The sequence below is a fragment of the Anomaloglossus baeobatrachus genome, chromosome 12, assembly GCF_048569485.1.
Source record: "Anomaloglossus baeobatrachus isolate aAnoBae1 chromosome 12, aAnoBae1.hap1, whole genome shotgun sequence".
Taxonomy (NCBI): domain Eukaryota; kingdom Metazoa; phylum Chordata; class Amphibia; order Anura; family Aromobatidae; genus Anomaloglossus; species Anomaloglossus baeobatrachus.
The window spans coordinates 59,449,867-59,472,137 of record NC_134364.1 but is presented as its reverse complement, the minus strand read 5'-3'; the positions used below and the strand labels follow the sequence as shown (position 1 = coordinate 59,472,137).

The window sequence follows — 22,271 nt, the reverse complement described above, 5'->3', positions numbered from 1 at the left end:
AGTGCCCGCTCATCACTAGTTACGAGTACTGAGCACCCAAGCATGGTAGTGCCCGCTCATCACTAATAAAAAAAAAACAAAACAAAAACCTCTTTAGGTTGGTGTAAGTAGGACCACGATTTAAATCTACAATAGCCACCACATCCCCCAAGAAAATGGAAACAAAACAAGTGCTATATGCATTGTGAATTACTAGTGCCAAAAATTGCATTTAAAAAGGAAAAAAAAAAATCTATAAAAAAAAACAACCAAAAACTAAAATTTTATGTAGCTCTAAAATATATTCACACTAAAGTTCTTGTCCTATGCAATTAAGTTTCTCTGGACCTTTTTACAAAAAAAAAATTCAATTTACATAAAAACAAATTGTCATTAACAATCTAAGAAATCATGTGCAAGAAAAAAAAGTGCATACCACTATTCATTGGTGTAGTGTCGCCGCAAAGCTGGGGAAAAAAATGGGCCTCATATCAAAACCGGCTTCTTCCCTATAGCAATTAAAGCTGAACATGGTTGCTAAATTAAACATTTTTTTGATAAATAAGGGATAGTTTATGTATGTATTATACTTTTTTTTTTTTATGCAATAAAATTGGGTTTTTTTTGCATTTGCTTGAAAATATTGTCTAGAGTGCAAAGTATCTGCATGTTTGTAAGCCAACCCCCCCCCCCCTTACCCCCAAGGCATGCTACAATAATAAAAACTATAGAAGTTTCTTTTTTTTTTTTCCACATATTTAAACTTTACTAAAACCAATTATTCCGATATGTATTGTCATTCTACAGCAAGATAAGAACTCTTGTTTGATCGTTGACCTCACTGAGGCTATAATGCTGGTCCGGTTGGTGGTCTCTTGTTTACAATGAGCCTTCATAGTTTTTAATAAAAAAAAAATAAAATAAAATAATAATAAAAAAAATTAATTACTCAAAACACGTTCACTTTTGTATTATTGCACTATTCGCTATACCTTCCATTACTTCCTATCTACATCCATTTGCCCACATTTTTCTCAATAGTTAAAAACCTATGAAATAAATAAACCATTGTTGATAGTACAGTGTGACCAGGGAAGTGAGAAGAGTAAATTTATTTTTATTTTTTTGTGTGTGTGTGTGTATTATTTTATGATATGCTTGTTCTTTCATTTTTTGCTTTTTTTTTTAGCGCATTCTGAAAACGTCGGCTGCATGGCATTGTCCAACATAATGTAGATGAACGTATGTATATAAAAATACATACATAAAAAAATTGATTTTTTTTATGTTTTTTTTTTCTTTGCAAATGTGAAATGAGAACTGGTTTACATACAGAATTTTTAGGTTTGTGTTTTTTTTTTTTCCTTCCCTCCCCCTCCCTTCCCCAGACATTCGTCAAACTTCTACTGTGGTCATACAAACATAGTTTGTAATTCATAGGCTATAGAAAGTCCTGTACAAAGTCTGATGAACTTAGTGCCCAAAAAAAAAAAAAAATAATGAAAGTCTGTGTGTTGTAATGAAAGGAAAAAAAAAAAAATTAAGAAAAAAAAAGTGAGACATCTAAGCGTTTCCACTTGCTGAATACGAAAACTGGGGAAAGTGCGGCCTTCTTTCGTTGTCAACAAATTCCAGATTTTCGTCTGCAAAATATACAAGAGAATAAATTATTGCACTTAATATGACCGACACAATAAACAGGTGCATTTCAGAAAAAAAAACAATTTAAAGTTCAGTAAAAATGGGGGGAGGAAGCTAAAAATGAATAACACATTTTAGATTTTTGACAAGTCATCAACTTATTCATTTATATAGTGCTATTAATTCCATAGCGCTTTACATACATTGGCAACACTGTCCCCATTGGGGCTCACAATCTAGAGTCCCTATCTATGTTTTTGGAGTGTGGTAGGAAACCGGAGTACCCGGAGGAAACCCACGCAAACACGGGGAGAACATACAAACTCCTTGCAGATGGTGTCCCTGGTGGGATTTGAACCCAGGACCCCAGCGTTGACTAAGACGCAATATCTAAAACAAAGATGTAGAGAATAATAATAATAAATAAAATAAAAGCTTTACTCACCCTCTCCAGGTCCAGTCCTGAGTCTTAACACACTGCTCCCCTTGTCTGATATTGTCTGCAGCGCTAACATTGCTACAGACAATCACTATATCAACATGATGCCAGCGCGGCAGACAATACCAGAGGGGAAGACTCGGCGCTGGTCCTGGGAAGGTTGAGTAAAGCATTTAAAAGAAAAAAAAACAAAAACAGGCACTTTACTCATCCTCCCCAGGTCCAGTGCTGAGTCTTCACCCCCTGCTCCCCTTGTCTGGTATTGTCTGAATCGCTGACAGGGATTGGCTGTAGCAATATCAACATGTCTGTGCTGCAGACCATACCAGACAAGAGGAGCAGTGGTGAAGACTCAGCACTGGACCTCGGGAAGGTTAATGAAGCACCCATTTAAAAAAAGAAAAAAATTAAAACTGCTTTACTCAACTGCCCCAGGTCCACTGCTCACCTTGTCTGGTATTGTCTGCAGCGCTGACATAGCGATTGGCTGTACCGATATCAACATGGCAGCGCTACAGACAATACCAGACAAGGGGAGCAGTGGACCTGGGGCTGTTGAGTAAAGCATTTTTTTTTTTTTTTTAAATGGGTACTCCACCACTGCACCTCTCGTCTGGTATGGTCTGTGCTGCACAGACATGTTGATATTGCTACAGCCAATCACTGTCAGCGATTCAGACAATAGCAGACAAGGGGAGCAGTGGTGAAGACTCAGCACTGGACCTGGGGCGGTTGAGTAAAGCTTTTTTTTTTTTTTTTTTTTTTTTAAATGGGCGCTTCACTCACCTTCCCGAGGTCCAGCGCTGAGTCTTCACCACTGCTCCTCGTCTGGTACGATCTGCAGCACTCACACGTTGATATTGCTACAGCCAATCATTGTCAGCGATTCAGACAATACTAGACAAGGGGAGCAGTGGTGAAGAGGTCCAGCTCTAAGTCTTCCCCACTGCTCCCCTTGTCTGGTATTGTCTGCAACGCTGACATGTTGATATTGCTACAGCCAATCCCTGAGCTCTGAACAGCCGTCAAAATCGCGCAGAGCCGCTAAGCTCACTGATTAGCTGCAGTGCTGGACCTGGGGAGGGTGAGTGAAGCAACCATTTAAAAAAAAAAAATATATATATATCTTTACTCACCTTGAAAGCAGAAAACCCCCTTTGATGTATCAGTATTTTGTGAAAATTTGCTTCCCCTCCTCATAAAAGTGTATTAGATTTGTCCTCAAGAACCACCAGAATAGAATTCTCGGCTTTTTCTCTTTGTGAACTTGGCAATGTGAGGTCACGAGGGGAAAAGCACCAAAAAACACGTGTTGCGACAGGCTGCATTCTGCTCTCCGGAGTGGGTGGCATCGTTCACCCAACACGTTTATCCTGTGAAACCTTATGCCGCGGCTTCTTGAAGCCTTGCATCTGGCATTTGGGTCTTAACTTTTGATCAAAGGCTGAATTTCCTGAATGACTGGAGTATGTCAGAAAGCAGAGGGGCATGGGTGCGAGTTGGCAAGGGTTGCAATAATCAGACACTTGCCACCTACTCACACTGTGGCATAAAAGCTGGAACCAGCTGCTCCGGGACCCCTGCAGTCATCCACGGCTAGCCCTACAGATACCAGCTCTCTATGGTGAGGGAGCAAAAATGAACGTCTGACTGCCCTTCAGTCACACGAGTAAACCGTGGCATTTCCACTTGGGCTAACGGAATGGTCACCCTCAGTAAACGGAAATGTAGCCATCTGTGGACCTGGTCTGCATAGTTTGACATTCTCCGGACCTGGTCTGCATAGTTTGACATTCTCCCAGATTGTAAATGTACATTGCGAGTTTAAAGCTCCTGCAATCTTGCAAAAATAGGTCAGAAGCTGCTGGAAAACTCAACGAGCAAGACAGAAGCGGTTTATAACTGGCTCTGTCTTATTTACAGCTTACACTGCACCCAGCTCAATGCCTATGGATGCCTCAACTACAATAGAAAAATACAAGATAAATAGATAAAATGTGAATGTTACGTGTAACCTCTAGGAGAAATGAAAATTTACAAAAAAACTGAGGGGTGCACTCACTTTTGTGATAACTATGTAATTAAACTTTTTTTTTTATCATAAAGGTTTTTATTGAGTTTTCAGAAAAATACAAACTTCTCATACAACAACATCAAGAACAGGAGCATTGAGTAGCAAGAGGTGGAATAGCCTCGAGCCATTATCAGAATATCAATCTGGGACATTAAATACCCCTTACAACAACAACCTGAACATAGGAGCAGGGAGGGAGGGGGGAAAGAGAGGGGGTGGGGGAAGCAGCTCTACAAGACATTCTTAGGCATAATCAATTTATTTATGGTGTAGGTGTCGGTATCTGGGGAAGGGCCGTTGCATAAAGGGAAGTGGCCCACGGGTGCCATTGTTTAAGTCTCGCCGTTCTCTTCTCTAGGTTAGGGGCCAAGTTGGTTTCGTATAGCCAGTGTAGGTTGATCCTCTCAATTAGATCTCTTTTTGTAGGGGGGCTCACCGACCTCCACTTGTATGCCACACAGTACCTGCCAGCTATGAGAATGTGAGAAATGATGTTTTTTAAAAGATCCGGGATCCCATCTAAGCCAATGTGTAGCACCGCTAAGGTTGGGTTTGGAGAAAGGCGGAGACTAGTAACCTCATGGATTAGATTGAACACCTCCTGCCAGAAGTTAGATAACTTAGGGCAAAACCACCACATATGACATAAGGTGCCCCTGTGGTTGCAGCCCCTCCAGCACAGTGGTGACACATGTGGGGAAAAAGAAGCCAGTTTAGTAGGGGAGTTGTACCACCTCAGATGAACCTTTTTTAATTGCTCTATATGATTGAGACAAGAAGAGAACTTGTGGATCCATTTTGAGGCCGCGAACCATTCTTGCGGCGGAAGCGGAGAAGCTAGATCTTTTTCCCATTTGAGCATATACGGCAATTGTTTGTCCGGTTGTGGGGAGTTTAGCATATTATGGATATATGAAAGGCCTTTGATTTTGCTATTTTGAAAGAATTTTTTAATTGAGGCGTGGTCAGCTGTCGTGGGAGCCGGGAGATGAGGAGCGGACTGAAGAAAGTGACGTATTTGAAAAAACTGGAATAGACTGTCGGGGAAGGTTAAATTTATCACACATTTCTGAGTACGGGAGTAGGACGCCTTCTCTATAGAGATCTGCTAGGGTGATTGGACCTCCACGTGTCCAGGCGGCAAGATTCAAGTTCGGAATGAAGGCTTCTAGCGATCTAAGGGGAATGCTGGGACCTAAAGCATGTGACACTGGCTTGCTCCACAAGGACCAAGCTTTCTTTAGAGCTGCTGTGGTGGGTAGAAGATCGCCGGGGGGCGAAGGGGTTAGGAGCAGGGAGTCTATGAATTGTTTAGGGGAGTGGACCTGTGCCCAGGTGTACTCAATCTGTAACCATCTTAAGTCTGAATCATTCCTCCACCAATCTCGAGCCGGTTCCAGGATAGCGGCTCTGTGGTATGTTAGAATATTAGGAATACCCATTCCTCCACCACTTAACGGGGCATGCATGCATCTCAGGGCTATTCTAGGTTTTTTCCCAGCCCATATAAATTTACTCATTAGCGAATGAATTTTGGTGAGATACCGTTGCGGAATTGTTAGGGGCAGGCACCGAAGTAAATAGATAATTTTTGGGAGGCAGATCATTTTAAAGGTCTGCATTCTCGCCACCCAAGAGAGCGGGAGAAGAGAAAGGCGAGTAAGTTCTCTATCCAGTGAGGTGTGCAGGGTCAGCAGATTTTTCCGGATCACGGAGTGTAGCGGGGCCAGTATAATACCCAGGTAGGGGATACCCTCGTCTTCCCATTTGAAAGGGTAAAGATGAGAAAGAGTGGCTCTAGTTGAGGCGGGCAGGAAGAGCGGAAAAATTAAGGACTTGGTAATATTAAGCTTATAATACGAGACTTGAGCGAAGGAGGACAGGATCTCCATTACGTGTTTTAGGGACACCTCTACATTAGTGCAGGATAAAATCACATCATCCGCATATAGACTGATCACATGGTTTGTACTCCCCACTCGAATCCCCGAGATCCGAGGGCATTCACGGATAGTCTGCGCCAGAGGCTCTATAGCAAGGGCATAGATGATAGGGGAGAGCGGACACCCCTGGCGTGTCCCATTGGATAATTCAAAACTCCGAGATATAAATCCGGATGCCAGAACTTTGGCGTTAGGGTTAGAGTATAGTGCCATTATGGCGGTAAGTATGGGGCCTTCAAATCCAAACCTGGCCAGTACAGATTTCAGATATCCCCAGTGCACCCTGTCAAACGCCTTCTCTGCATCCAAGGACAGGAATACACTGGGGATTTTCCTCCCCTCAGCCACCGCAATCAGGTCCAGCATACGTCTCGTCCCATCTTTCGCCTGCCTCCCCGCCACAAACCCCACTTGATCCGGGGAAATCAGTGATGGAAGGACTTTATGTATTCTAGCTGAGATTATTTTGGCGTATAATTTTAAGTCACAGTTTAGGAGGGATATTGGCCTGAAGTTTCCTGGTGATGTAGGGGGTTTTCCTGGCTTTGGCAGGGTAGTTATAATGGCCTCTAGATTATTTGGTGAAATATCTGCTGTGGTTCGCCAAGAGGAGAAAAGTCTCAGGAGGAAAGGAGACAGGGTTTCAGTGAATTGCCTATAATAGGAGTTAGTGAGGCCGTCTGGGCCTGGAGCTGAATTTCTTTTGGCTGTGATCACCGCCTGGCGAACCTCTTCCAGGGAGAAAGGGGAATTTAGTTGCTCTAGATGTACTGTAGATAACCGAGGAAGATTAATATTGTTTAAGAAGGAATTAATTGCCGATTGGGTAGGCTTTGGGGCAGTGGGGTCATTTTTAAGGTTGTAGAGAGACTGATAAAAATCAGCAAATGCATTGGCTATTTCCGTTGGGTTGCGTATTGTGGCATTAGAACCCGTCACGAGGTATTCAATTTTGTTTTGCATTTCTCGTTTTTTAACCCTCCTGGCTAGTAAGGCACCCGCCCTGTCACCCATCATATAGTACCGCTGTTTGAGGGATCTTAAATTTTTCTCATAGTCTACCATCAGCAATTGGCGGAGCTGTGTTCTTAGTTTCCTGAGTTCGTCAGATGTTGACATGTTTGGGGCAGATTTATTGTGGGCTTCTAAAAGCGCTATGTGGGACAGTAGAGCTTTGGAAGTTGCCTGACGCCTCCTTTTCTCCCTAGTGGCAATTTTGATGAATGACCCCTAATAAAGGCCTTGTGTGCAGACCATAGCATTTCCTCTGTCACCTCCTTGTTGTCATTAAATTTAAAAAACTCTGCGAGGTCGGCCTGCAACTCCTCAGAGAGTTGTCTACAGGCCAGGAGGGAGTCATTCATGCGCCACCGGGTAAAAACGGGCGTGCGGCTTTGCTCCTGGACTGTCAGGTATATGGGGGCATGGTCCGACCAAGCTATAAGTCCAATTTTTGAATCTGAGCAATCCAAAATAAGTGAGCTTTCAACCAGAAAGTAGTCCAATCTGCTGTATGAGGTGAACCGAGGTGAGAAGAATGTGTAGTCCCTCTCATTTGCATGTTGGTATCTCCATATATCATGGAGATGCCTTTCTGAAATTATTGTGCTCATCTCCTTCCTCTTTACAGCAGTATTGGAGCAATCCAGAGTGCTGGACATTAACATGTTAAAATCCCCGCAGATTATTTGCTTACCCTCTGTAACGGATGAAAGCTTGGAAAGAAACCTCCGCAGAAAGCTGATCTGACCAGAGTTGGGGGCGTAAAGGGTTGCAATAGTATACTTAGATCCATTTATGGAGCAATTAATAATGGCGTATCTACCTTCAGGGTCTAAATGTTGGGAATGTAGTGTGAACGCAACAGTATTTTTTACACAAATGAATACTCCAGCCTTTTTTTTTTTCCCACAAGCCAGCAGTATGAAAGGAAATTTAGCATTATTTAACCTGTGCGAGTCCCCCTGGAGGAGATGAGACTCTTGACCACAAATCACGTCACATTTGGATTTAACCACTTCCCGCCAAAACATGGATCTCTTGGCCGGCGAGTTCAGGCCCCTAACATTTATAGACATACAGTTCAATACCATTGTACATGAAAAAAAGTCTCTTGCCTAGAGCTGCGGGGGGAGAAAGGAAGGTTAGGCAGGAAAGAGGTAACACTGACAACATTAACATCACTAACATTACTGATGTAGGGAGCATCAGTCCACATAGAAAAAAGCCCAAAAAGGGGGCCTGCGGTATGGTGGAAATGTACCGCCATGGGGGCTCAGGGTCCTGGTTGAACAGAACCAGCGGACCTTAAAAGCAGGGCTGTGGAGTCGGAGTCGGAGTCGTGGAGTCGGAGTCGGAGTCGGAGCTCATTTTGGTGGAGTCGGAGTCGGAGTCGGTATAAAATGCACCGACTCCGACTCCTAAAATATATAATAAATTGGGGACAGGAGTGCAATGCAGAATGTGCTGAATATTTTACTAAATAATAACATTTAGTATAATGCTTATATTTAAGTGAAAAATTTATTGTAGTACAATGTGAACATCAGACATTTAATTGTTTTTATGATACAATAATCAAGATATTTGGATAGAACATAAAATATTTATTGGAATACAACTTTAGAACACAAAAAACTAATAAATTGTAAATATGTAAAATATATATTATATATATATATATATATTATATATATATATATATATATATATATATATATATATATATATACAGTGTATATACACACACAAGATATATATGTAATCTACTGTATATTACATAGTGTATTACATATTTACAATTTATTACAGTTTTTTGTGTTCTAAAGTTGTATTCCAATAAATATATTTTATGTTCTATCCAAATATCTTGATTATTGTATCATAAAAATTATTAAATGTCTGATGTTCACATACACATATTCATGTACTACAATAAATTTTTCACCTAACTATAAGCAATATATGTAGGAGTCGGAGCCGGAGTCGGAGTCGGTGCAAGAGAATTTGAGGAGTCGGAGTCGAAGGTTTGGCTTACCGACTCCACAGCCCTGCTTAAAAAGTAGCAACTAAGTCTCAGCCGCGACTCAGACATATCACATAACTCACGCGACGGACCAATCTTCATTCACTTTATCCCTTTGGGATGATCCTGTGGCTCTTGGAGATCTGGCCGGGAGATTTGCCATGTTCCATGAGGATAGGAGCTTTGCCAACTGTTGTGGGGAATGGCAGACGTGGGTGTTTCCTGCACGGAAAAGCAGGATCTTTACAGGGAAACCCCATCTATAGGATATAGCTTCATCCCTGAGAATTTTGGTATAAGGGGGAAATTCCCTCCTTTTTGCCAGGGTTCCTGCAGACAGATCCGGAAAAATGGACAGGTGCCGGAATTGCTCAGACAGAGGCGGCCTCCTTCTCAGGGCTTGCAGCAGGGCTTCTTTGGTCTTGTAAAAGTGCAGGCGAGCCAAAGTGTCCCGGGGGGCATCAGCACTGAGGGATTTAGGCTTAGGGACTCTGTGTATTCTGTCCACCAGGAAGTCAGTTGCAGACAGGTCTGGGAGCAGCTCCTGCAGCAAGGAGCCTAGAAAGCTCTGCAGCCCCTTGTCTGGTATGGCCTCTGGAATTCCTCTGATTCTTATGTTGTTTCTGCGGGACCTGTCCTCTAAATCCAAGACCTTGGTATGGAGCTTTTGCACTTGTTCCTCCAGTGCTGCATTGGCATCAATGAGGCTATTGTGTGACTTTGTCAGCTCCTGCATTTTAGTTTCAATGTGTGCTGTGCGACTGCCTATGGCAGTGATATCTCCCCTCAGCTCAGCCACCATATCTTTCCAATCCTGCTGCAGTGATGAGCGGAGGGCACTGAGCAGTTTCTGCATGGTACCTTTGGTAAGCGGTATATCTGCAGCGTCTGTGTCCAAGTCTGGGCCTGCTGTGGATCCCCTCCTGGATGAGCGTGAGGAAGCTGTGGAGGAGGATGCTGCTGCCATTTTCCCTCGTCCCGTGCTGGAGAAGAAGTCTGTAACTTTCGCCGGGGACGGCTTCTTCTGGGACTTTCCCCTTGGCATGCCACGTTCCTGGGTACCTCCGCAGCACTTTCCCCCCGTGTGCAGAGAGATTGGTGCCACTGGTGAGCCGCAGTGAGCCGGTTAGGAGTCGAGGTGGCTGGAGCTCAGCAGCTAGGTGACCGGTGCCATTAGCAAGCAGGCCACGCCCCCCCTAAACTTTTTTTTTTAATCACTGAACATCGGACACTGATATACAAGCTACACACTGTGCATTGTAACAGTGTAAATTTGGTGTCCTCTATAACTCACACAGCCATTAATGTCTAAACCGCTGGCAACAAAAGTGAGTACACCCCTAAGTGAAAATGGCCACATTGTGTCCCATTAGCCATTTTCCCCTCCCTGGTGTCATGTAGCTCAGTGTTACAAGCTCTCAAGTGATGGGGAGGTGTCCTACATTTGGTGTTATCCCTCACACACTCTCATACTGGTCACTGGAAGCTCAGCATGGCTCCTCATGGCAAAGAATTCTCAGGGGATCTGAAAAAAATAATTGTTGCTCTACATTAAGATGGCCGAGGCTATAAGATTGCCGACACCCTGACACGGAGCTGCAGCATGGTGGCCAAGACCATACAGCAGTCTAACAAGACAGGATCCACTCAGAACAGGCCTCACCACGGCCGACCAAAGTAGTTGAGTGCACGTGCTCAGCCTCCTATCCAGAGGTCGTCTTTTCAAAGTAAACGTATGAGTGCTGCCAGCATTGCTGCAGAGGTTACACGGGTGGGGAGGGGTCCTTCTGTCAGTGCTCAGACCATACGCCGCACATTGCATCACATTGCTCTGCATGGCTGTCATTCCAGAAGGAAGCCTTTTTAAAGATGAGGCACAAACCCCCCCCCCCCACAGTTTGCTAAAAACAAGCAGACTACAGATGTGGTGTACTGGAACCATGTCCTGTGGTCTGAAGAGACCAATATAAACTTACTTGGTTCAGGTGGTGTCAAGCATTTCTGGTGGAAAAAAGGTGAGGAGGACAAAGATAAGTGTCCTGCCTACAGTCAGGCATGGCGGTGGGAGTGTCATGGTTTGGGGCTGCATGAGGGCTTCCGGCTTTGGGGAGCTTACAGTTCATTTAATGAACCATGAATACTAACAACAAACATGTCCTGTGACATACGGACGCTGAGCATTATCCCTTCCCTTCATATTCCACTATGAGAACAATCCCAAACGCCTCCAAGACGACCACTGCCTTCCTCAAGAAACTGAGGGTAAAGGTGCTGGATTGGCCAGGCTTTTCCAGACCTAAACCCTATGGAGCATCTGTGGGGCCTCCTCAAATGCAAGGTGGAGGAGCCAAGGTCTCCAACATCCACCAGCTCCATGATGTCATCATGGAGGATGGAAGAGGATCCAGCGGCTCCTGTGAAGCTCTAGTGACCTCTATGCTGGTGGTCACACAAAATATTCACACTTTGGCCCTTTTCACTTCGGGGTGCACTCACTTTTGTTGCCAGCAGTTTAGACATTAATGGTTGTGTGCAGAGTTATTTAGAGGACACCAAATGTACACAGTTATACAAGCTGCGCACTGACACAACGTAAATGTCAGATCTGTTCATGGGACAGCACTGAAGATATAAGAAAATATGTACCAAAATGTGAGGGGTGTACTCACTTTTGCGATCTACAGTATAATCTAAATCTATCCTATCCTCCAGTTCTAGTTTATACAGGGGGAGCCACCACTAACAGGATTATTTGCAGTCGGCGTTCTCCACCTTCTGCAGTGACTCCCGAGGACCTGCTGGTGGCAGCGTTGAGATGCTTGAAAGCCGGCGTGAACCCTCTTCACAACCTCATTAACAGCAGCAGGTCATAAAAGGTCACGTAAAGCAGACGTTTCCTTAAACTTCAACAACCCCTTATAGCGATATAAACCTTGATTAACCGCCATAACATTAAAACCACTGACCGGTGACGCGAATTACGGTTATCCTATTACAATGGCAGCTGTCACGGGACGGGATAGATTAGGCAGAAGACTCAGATCTGAGAGTTGACATTTGGGAAGCAAAAAATAAAATATAGTAATGGTATATCTGAGAAAATATTGGGGGGGGGGCAAAATTGTGATGGTCCTCAAAGCGCTACGGAATAAGATGTCACTGTGGGGTATACACGCTAAATTGTGGTCAGGATCTACTATAAAAGGACAGCCGGGTGCACAATAGAGTCCACACCGAGAGACTTTGTACACCAGAAGACTTCTGAGGCTGGTTACACACATCTGGTTTTTTGCCATCAGGCACAATCCGGCGAAATACGGATAAAACTGATCCGCGCCGGATCCATTTTATTCCCCTGATCCGCGCCGGATCCATTTTATTCCCCTGATCCGCGCCGGATCCATTTTATTCCCCTGATCCGCGCCGGATCCATTTTATTCCCCTGATCCGCGCCGGATCCATTTTATTCCCCTGATCCGCGCCGGATCCATTTTATTCCCCTGATCCGCGCCGGATCCATTTTATTCCCCTGATCCGCGCCGGATCCATTTTATTCCCCTGATCCGCGCCGGATCCATTTTATTCCCCTGATCCGCGCCGGATCCATTTTATTCCCCTGATCCGCGCCGGATCCATTTTATTCCCCTGATCCGCGCCGGATCCATTTTATTCCCCTGATCCGCGCCGGATCCATTTTATTCCCCTGATCCGCGCCGGATCCATTTTATTCCCCATTGACTTATATTAGAGCCAGATTGTGCCGGATGGCCTTGCGTTGCATGCAGCGTCCACCGCATCCGGCGAAATTCCTTTGTCCGGCTGCCGGAAAGGACGCAGCATGCAACGTTTGTCTCCGGCAAAAAAACGGATCCTGCGTCGTCCGGCATGTTGTATAATGGAAGCCTATGGATCCGTCGTCATCTTGCATATGACGGAATCCAATAACGGATCCGGTTTTTTAACTGAGCATGCTCAGTATCACAACAGAGCCGTCAAAAAAACCGGAAGGAACGCATGGAAAAAAACTGATGCGACGGATGTTTTTTCACCGGATCTGTTGCATCAGTTTTTTTGCCAGATTGTGCCTGACGGCAAAAACCGGATGTGGTACCTGACACCGCGTCTTGATGATCAGCGCCATTTTGGCGGCACAAGAAGAACCCGCACAATGTTCAGTAGATGGTTTAGGTTATGACCGATCAGTGTATAATAAAGAACACAAGCTTTGTGCATAGAACTATACATTAATCCATGAAGAACAAATAAATCCCCCCTCCGTCATACGGGTAGAATAATCAGGCTGATACCTTGGTCTGGGGGGGTTATAGTGATCATCTGCGCTGTAAATTCTTCATCAAAATATCTTGTATCTGTCTCCGATGTAACTTGTGGCTTAAAAGGTGGTACAAGCTTCAGAAAAAATAAAGAAGAGTTAAAACATGCTAATGAATAGAAACCAATATCAAAGCACAGACAAACTACCAATGGATGACAGATAAATCCCAAACCGCGTAGATGCCGATGTCAGTATCATCTGTGGCATCTAAGGGGGTTTAACACTAGAAGTCCCAGGAATGTCGAGCTCCATAGGGTTTCAATGGTAGAAATGTCAAATGACCCCTCTCTGGGACTTCTAGTGTTAACCAATCTCTGGTCGTGAAAAAACAACAGTCCGAACACTCAGTCAAGCTGATGTGCCTGAGCGCTGGACAAGATGTATGGGTATGTCTGGACTTCATCGCCTCCTCAGATTTATTTCTACACAATACATTCTCAAAAAAATAAATAAATGGGGACTATTCCCAAAATTCCACAATAATAAGCGTAAATGCCTCCAATTAGAAATGTAGTATAGTTCTCCTGATTAGCCATGTCTCTTACCTCATGTGCAGGGCATTGCAGCAGCAGCTTAGGTATCCATAGTTAGGACCCCTCATATAGTGATGGGTATCCATAGTTAGGACCACTAGCATCTAAGCTACTGCAATGCACTGCACATTAGGTAAGCGACAGAAATGTAGTAGAGTTCCCCTGATTAGCTAATTGGAGATATTTACTATTATTATTACACCTTGTACATATTGGGATAGGATCTTGGAGATATAGGTGATCACTTGCTGCTCAGTCCCACACTGATCAGCACAATAGGGAATTTTTATCCCCATCCATTACAAAATTGAGTGACAAGAAGGCTGCCCAGCCGCCATTCATTCTATCAGGGTCTACTGGGGGTGGAGGTGGAGCAGGGCTCGACAGCATTATAGGAAACGAATGGTGCATGGGATGCGCATGCGCACAGCTGTGCCACTATTACTGGGTTAAAAGTGACCCATTCTACTGATCAGTGCAAGATTATTAGTGAGTTAAGACCTATTCTGAGGATAGATCACATTACAGCTGCTTATAGAAGTCTATGGAGAGGGGAGATCAATGGAGACGCATATGAATCGTTTGACAGTCCTATGTTTCGGGTTTCTAGAAAGTGTTTTATCTCACCCTGGTGCTGGATTCACAGCTACACGCCTCAGTGCTGCTGTATAAAGGTCCTCCAACTCTACCCAAAAGCTCAGAGACAACTGAAGATTAGTGACAGATAGTAGAGGCAAAAACTGGTGCAGGATAGATATTGTATAATGACCGGATCCTGCTCTTCCCCATGTACCCACAATTCAACTCATTCTAAAAAGTCACCTGAAACCATTAGTAAAGTATGGGGCTGAACAATTCCTATCAGTTAAAAAAGGATCCTTTTTACAATGGACCACAAGTGTGTGTTGCTGGGAGCCGCAGCGATGGTTTTGTTGTGGCACCAGCATCATAGTGCCAATTCAGATCCAGAGACAGACACTGTCCCCACTCACTACTCTACTAATTCTCAGTTTTTTGGCTGGGGGACCCCCTTTACTATCCACAGATTCCCTATTAGGAAAATAGGTTTAATAAGCACAACAACTAAATATTCATCAATAATCTAGAACACATGACAAAGGCTGGCCCACATACTAATTTTATTTGGCCCAGAATGTTGATCTGTTTAGAGGGCTATGTGGGGCCCATTATTCTGTATGGAGGGCTATGTGGGGCCATTATTCTGTATGGAGGCCTATGTGGTACCCATTATTCTGTATGGAGGACTATGTGGGGCCCATTATTCTGTATGGAGGGATATGTGGGGCGCATTATTCTGTATGGAGGACTATGTGGGGCCCATTATTCTGTATGGAGGGCTATGTGGGGCCATTATTCTGTATGGAGGCCTATGTGGTACCCATTATTCTGTATGGAGGACTATGTGGGGCCCATTATTCTGTATGGAGGGATATGTGGGGCGCATTATTCTGTATGGAGGACTATGTGGGGCCCATTATTCTGTATGGAGGGCTATGTGGGCCCATTATTCTGTATGGAGGGATATGTGGGGCCCATTATTCTGTATGGAGGGCTATGTGGGGCCCATTATTCTGTATGGAGGGCTATGTGGGGCCCATTATTCTGTATAGAGGGCTATGTGGGGCCCATTATTCTGTATGGAGGGCTATGTGGGGCCATTATTCTGTATGGAGGGCTATGTGGGGCCCATTATTCTGTATGGAGGGCTATGTGGGGCCCATTATTCTGTATGGAGGGCTATGTGGGGCCCATTATTCTGTATGGAGGGCTATGTGGGGCCATTATTCTGTATGGAGGGCTATGTGGGGCCCATTATTCTGTATGGAGGGCTATGTGGGGCCAATTACTCTGTATGGAGGGCTATGTGGGGCCATTATTCTGTATGGAGGGCTATGTGGGGCCCATTATTCTGTATGGAGGGCTATGTGGGGCCCATTATTCTGTATGGAGGGCTATGTGGGGCCATTATTCTGTATGGAGGGTTATGTGGGGCCCATTATTCTGTATGGAGGGCTATGTGGGGCCAATTACTCTGTATGGAGGGCTATGTGGGGCCCATTATTCTGTATGGAGTGCTATGTGGGGCCAATTACTCTGTATGGAGGGCTATGTGGGGCCCATTATTCTGTATGGAGGGCTATGTGGGGCCATTATTCTGTATGGAGGGTTATGTGGGGCCATTATTCTGTATGGAGGGCTATGTGGGGCCCATTATTCTGTATGGAGGGCTATGTGGGGCCCATTATTCTGTATGGAGGGCTATGTGGGGCCCATTATTCTGTATGGAGGGCTATGTGGGGCCATTATTCTGTATGGAGGGTTATGTGGGGCCATTATTCTGTATGGAGGGCTATGTGGGGCCCATTATTCTGTATGGAGGGCTATGTGGGGCCCATTATTCTGTATGGAGGGCTATGTGGGGCCCATTATTCTGTATGGAGGGCTATGTGGGGCCCATTATTCTGTATGGAGGGCTATGTGGGGCCCATTCTGTATGGAGGGCTATGTGGGGCCATTATTCTGTATGGAGGGTTATGTGGGGCCCATTATTCTGTATGGAGGGCTATGTGGGGCCCATTATTCTGTATGGAGGGTTATGTGGGGCCAATTACTCTGTATGGAGGGCTATGTGGGGCCATTATTCTGTATGGAGGGCTATGTGGGGCCCATTATTCTGTATGGAGGGCTATGTGGGGCCATTATTCTGTATGGAGGGCTATGTGGGGCCCATTATTCTGTATGGAGGGCTATGTGGGGCCCATTATTCTGTATGGAGGGCTATGTGGGGCCCATTATTCTGTATGGAGGGCTATGTGGGGCCCATTATTCTGTATGGAGGGCTATGTGGGGCCCATTATTCTGTATGGAGGGCTATGTGGGGCCATTATTCTGTATGGAGGGCTATGTGGGGCCCATTATTCTGTATGGAGGGCTATGTGGGGCCCATTATTCTGTATGGAGGGCTATGTGGGGCCCATTATTCTGTATGGAGGGTTATGTGGGGCCCATTATTCTGTATGGAGGGTTATGTGGGGCCAATTACTCTGTATGGAGGGCTATGTGGGGCCATTATTCTGTATGGAGGGCTATGTGGGGCCCATTCTGTATGGAGGGCTATGTGGGGCCCATTATTCTGTATGGAGGGCTATGTGGGGCCATTATTCTATATGGAGGGTTATGTGGGGCCCATTATTCTGTATGGAGGGCTATGTGGGGCCAATTACTCTGTATGGAGGGCTATGTGGGGCCCATTATTCTGTATGGAGGGCTATGTGGGGCCCATTATTCTGTATGGAGGGCTATGTGGGGCCATTATTCTGTATGGAGGGCTATGTGGGGCCCATTATTCTGTATGGAGGGCTATGTGGGGCCCATTATTCTGTATGGAGGGCTATGTGGGGCCATTATTCTGTATGGAGGGCTATGTGGGGCCATTATTCTGTATGGAGGGCTATGTGGGGCCATTATTCTGTATGGAGGGTTATGTGGGGCCATTATTCTGTATGGAGGGCTATGTGGGGCCCATTATTCTGTATGGAGGGTTATGTGGGGCCCATTATTCTGTATGGAGGGCTATGTGGGGCCCATTCTGTATGGAGGGCTATGTGGGGCCATTATTCTGTATGGAGGGTTATGTGGGGCCCATTATTCTGTATGGAGGGCTATGTGGGGCCCATTATTCTGTATGGAGGGTTATGTGGGGCCAATTACTCTGTATGGAGGGCTATGTGGGGCCATTATTCTGTATGGAGGGCTATGTGGGGCCCATTATTCTGTATGGAGGGCTATGTGGGGCCCATTATTCTGTATGGAGGGCTATGTGGGGCCATTATTCTGTATGGAGGGCTATGTGGGGCCCATTATTCTGTATGGAGGGTTATGTGGGGCCCATTATTCTGTATGGAGGGCTATGTGGGGCCCATTATTCTGTATGGAGGGCTATGTGGGGCCCATTATTCTGTATGGAGGGCTATGTGGGGCCCATTATTCTGTATGGAGGGCTATGTGGGGCCCATTATTCTGTATGGAGGGCTATGTGGGGCCCATTATTCTGTATGGAGGGCTATGTGGGGCCCATTATTCTGTATGGAGGGCTATGTGGGGCCCATTATTCTGTATGGAGGGCTATGTGGGGTCCATTATTCTGTATGGAGGGCTATGTGGGGCCCATTATTCTGTATGGAGGGCTATGTGGGGCCCATTATTCTGTATGGAGGGCTATGTGGGGCCCATTATTCTGTATGGAGGGCTATGTGGGACCCATTATTCTGTATGGAGGGCTATGTGGGACCCATTATTCTGTATGGAGGGCTATGTGGGACCCATTATTCTGTATGGAGGGCTATGTGGGGCCCATTATTCTGTATGGAGGGCTATGTGGGGCCCATTATTCTGTATGGAGGGCTATGTGGGGCCCATTATTCTGTATGGAGGGCTATGTGGGGCCCATTATTCTGTATGGAGGGCTATGTGGGGCCCATTCTGTATGGAGGACTATGTGGGGCCCATTATTCTGTATGGAGGGCTATGTGGGGCCCATTATTCTGTATGGAGGTCTATATGGGGCCCATTATTCTGTATGGAGGGCTATGTGGGGCCCATTATTCTGTATGGAGGGCTACGCGGGGCCCATTATTCTGTATGGAGGGCTATGTGGGGCCCATTATTCTGTATGGAGGGCTATGTGGGGCCCATTATTCTGTATGGAGGGCTACGCGGGGCCCATTCTGTACGGTTCTGCTTTTAACTTTATCTAGGAGGCCGCATGGCACATGAAATACAGAATATAGTGTAGGACCCCCCTATTACGTTGGCAGGGGTGGCTCAAAGATTTGATCAATTATTTGCTAAAAATCTCATTTTGTTTATTATAGTACAGTTGGAATAAATCTGTGAATTTTCACTTTTTATATGATGCATGCCAATTTCAGATCGTGCTGGCTCCTTTTTCTCTGTACGGAGGGCTACGCAGGGCCCATTATTCTGTACGGAGAGCTACGCGGGGCCCATTATTCTGTACGGAGGGCTACGCAGGGCCAAGGCTAAGTTGCTCTTTGGCTTTGTCTAAGTTTTTAATTTTGGCCCTCTATCTAATTGGAATTTGACATTTCTGCTCTAGAAGGAAAAAGTGACTTCTCTTTCTACATCTGGTCATGGATGAACCCATTTGCCCCCCAATCTAGCTGTTATAGGGCTGTAGCGTCAGATGATGCACACAATCTATGACCAAAACCCTACACCGCAATGAAATAGCTTTACTGCAGAGAAAATAACATATTACCGTAAAGTCCTTACAAAGCCAACCTATGGCCATTTATTCTGCGCTGAACCACAAACCTGAACAGCGCAGTTCTTTAGAAAGCGGTTATTTATAGAAGCGACAGCTTGCCGCACGCTCCAGCCGCCCCCCTCCCTCCTTCGCAGGCCTCTCAATGCCGACTGGCAGGACTTTAGTTTGCATTGTGTCATAAATTTGGGACATTCTGCACCATCTTGGTTTCTGGAATCCAGTGTGCACAAGCTGCACGGTCTCCACAGATTGTGCCAGGACGCTCCACCCCTTTGCCAAGCATGTGTGTGCCAACACAGCTGCCATCAGCAGCAACAGCTGTGCTATTCTTCACCCTGGAGTGGGGGAGCCATTTATGATGGGGGGTGGGATATTGCAGTGCAGATGATGTGCAAACTGTTCTGCTCCTGCTTTACAAATATTTTCAATACTTTTGAATCGTGCATAGTTTCCCGAAAAATCACGTGCTCCCATATTAGGGAAAGGCCGTAAAAGAAGAAACTTCTGCACCAAAATTAAAGAGGAATACAAAAGATTTGGGATACATTCATAGCTTTTTTTTTTATTTCAGTCCTTTATATGCATCAAAAACATAGGCTTTGGGCAGAAAATCGCAGCGGAAATTGTGATGCATTATAGATGCTTTTTTATATTAACACATATTTTTGGTGCCAAGCTTTTATGAATTCAAATGGACAAAAAGGTGCACTAAAACTACTTCGATATTTGGCCTTAAAAATAGCAGTAAGGCTATGTGCGCACGTTGCGTTAATTCATGCAGTTACGCTGCGCTTTGTAGCGCAGCGTAACTGCATGCGTCCTGTGTCCCCTGCACAGTCTATGGAGATTGTGCAGGGGCCGTGCGCACGTGGCGTTTTAGAGCGCAGCGCTTAAGCTACTGCCGAAGCGCTGCGCAAAAAGAAGTGACATGTCACTTCTTCCGTGCGCTTTGCCGGCAGCTCCTGCTCTGTCTATGGCAGGAGCTGCAGGCAGAGCACACGTTCTCGCCAGCACCATGCGCTTCAGAACGCAGCTTTTCAGCTGTGCTCTGAAGCGCACCTTTTACGGTGCTGGGCTAGTACGCAACGTGCGCACATACCCTTATACTACTATGACACGCTCCCTTACAAATAGCAGTAATACTACTATGACACGCTCCCTTACAAATAGCAGTAATACTACTATGACACGCTCCCTTACAAATAGCAGTAATACTACTATGACACGCTCCCTTACAAATAGCAGTAATACTATGACACGCTCCCTTACAAATAGCAGTAATACTACTATGACACGCTCCCTTACAAATAGCAGTAATACTATGACACGCTCCCTTACAAATAGCAGTAATACTACTATGACACGCTCCCTTACAAATAGCAGTAATACTACTATGACACGCTCCCTTACAAATAGCAGTAATACTACTATGACACGCTCCCTTACAAATAGCAGTAATACTACTATGACACGCTCCATTACAAATAGCAGTAATACTACTATGACACGCTCCCTTACAAATAGCAGTAATACTACTATGACACGCTCCCTTACAAATAGCAGTAATACTACTATGACACGCTCCCTTACAAATAGCAGTAATACTACTATGACACGCTCCCTTACAAATAGCAGTAATACTACTATGACACGCTCCCTTACAAATAGAAGTAATACTATTATGACACGCTCCCTTACAAATAGCAGTAATACTACTATGACACGCTCCCTTACAAATAGCAGTAATACTATGACACGCTCCCTTACAAATAGCAGTAATACTACTATGACACGCTCCCTTACAAATAGCAGTAATACTACTATGACACGCTCCCTTACAAATAGCAGTAATACTACTATGACGACATGTTCCCTTACAAATAGCAGTAATACTACTATGACACGCTCCCTTACAAATAGCAGTAATACTACTATGACACGCTCCCTTACAAATAGCAGTAATACTACTATGACACGCTCCCTTACAAATAGAAGTAATACTATTATGACACGCTCCCTTACAAATAGCAGTAATACTACTATGACACGCTCCCTTACAAATAGCAGTAATACTACTATGACACGCTCCCTTACAAATAGCAGTAATACTACTATGACACGCTCCCTTACAAATAGCAGTAATACTACTATGACGACATGTTCCCTTACAAATAGCAGTAATACTACTATGACACGCTCCATTACAAATAGAAGTAATACTACTATGACACGCTCCCTTACAAATAGCAGTAATACTACTATGACACGCTCCCTTACAAATAGCAGTAATACTACTATGACACGCTCCCTTACAAATAGCAGTAATACTACTATGACACGCTCCCTTACAAATAGCAGTAATACTATGACACGCTCCCTTACAAATAGCAGTAATACTACTATGACACGCTCCCTTACAAATAGCAGTAATACTACTATGACACGCTCCATTACAAATAGCAGTAATACTACTATGACACGCTCCCTTACAAATAGCAGTAATACTACTATGACACGCTCCCTTACAAATAGCAGTAATACTACTATGACACGCTCCCTTACAAATAGCAGTAATACTACTATGACACGCTCCCTTACAAATAGCAGTAATACTACTATGACACGCTCCCTTACAAATAGCAGTAATACTACTATGACACGCTCCCTTACAAATAGCAGTAATACTATGACGACATGTTCCCTTACAAATAGCAGTAATACTACTATGACACGTTCCCTTACAAATAGCAGTAATACTACTATGACGACATGTTCCCTTACAAATAGCAGTAATACTACTATGACACGCTCCCTTACAAATAGCAGTAATACTACTATGACACGCTCCCTTACAAATAGCAGTAATACTATTATGACACGCTCCCTTACAAATAGCAGTAATACTATGACGACATGTTCCCTTACAAATAGCAGTAATACTACTATGACACGCTCCCTTACAAATAGCAGTAATACTACTATGACACGCT

At 44.7% G+C, this 22,271-nt stretch overlaps 1 protein-coding gene across 1 annotated transcript in view; it reads right to left on the bottom strand.

Annotated features, from left to right (window-relative positions):
- Positions 1–675: 675 nt before the first annotated feature.
- Positions 676–22,271, bottom strand: part of AKT1 (AKT serine/threonine kinase 1) — a 137,167-nt gene continuing 115,571 nt past the window's right edge. The window contains exons 12-13 of the mRNA XM_075331120.1: positions 13,409–13,511; positions 676–1,622 (exon numbers count right to left, since the gene is read on the bottom strand). Of these exons, the coding sequence (XP_075187235.1) occupies positions 1,543–1,622; positions 13,409–13,511 (183 nt within the window). The 3' untranslated portion in view covers positions 676–1,542. The remainder of the gene's footprint in view (positions 1,623–13,408; positions 13,512–22,271) is intronic.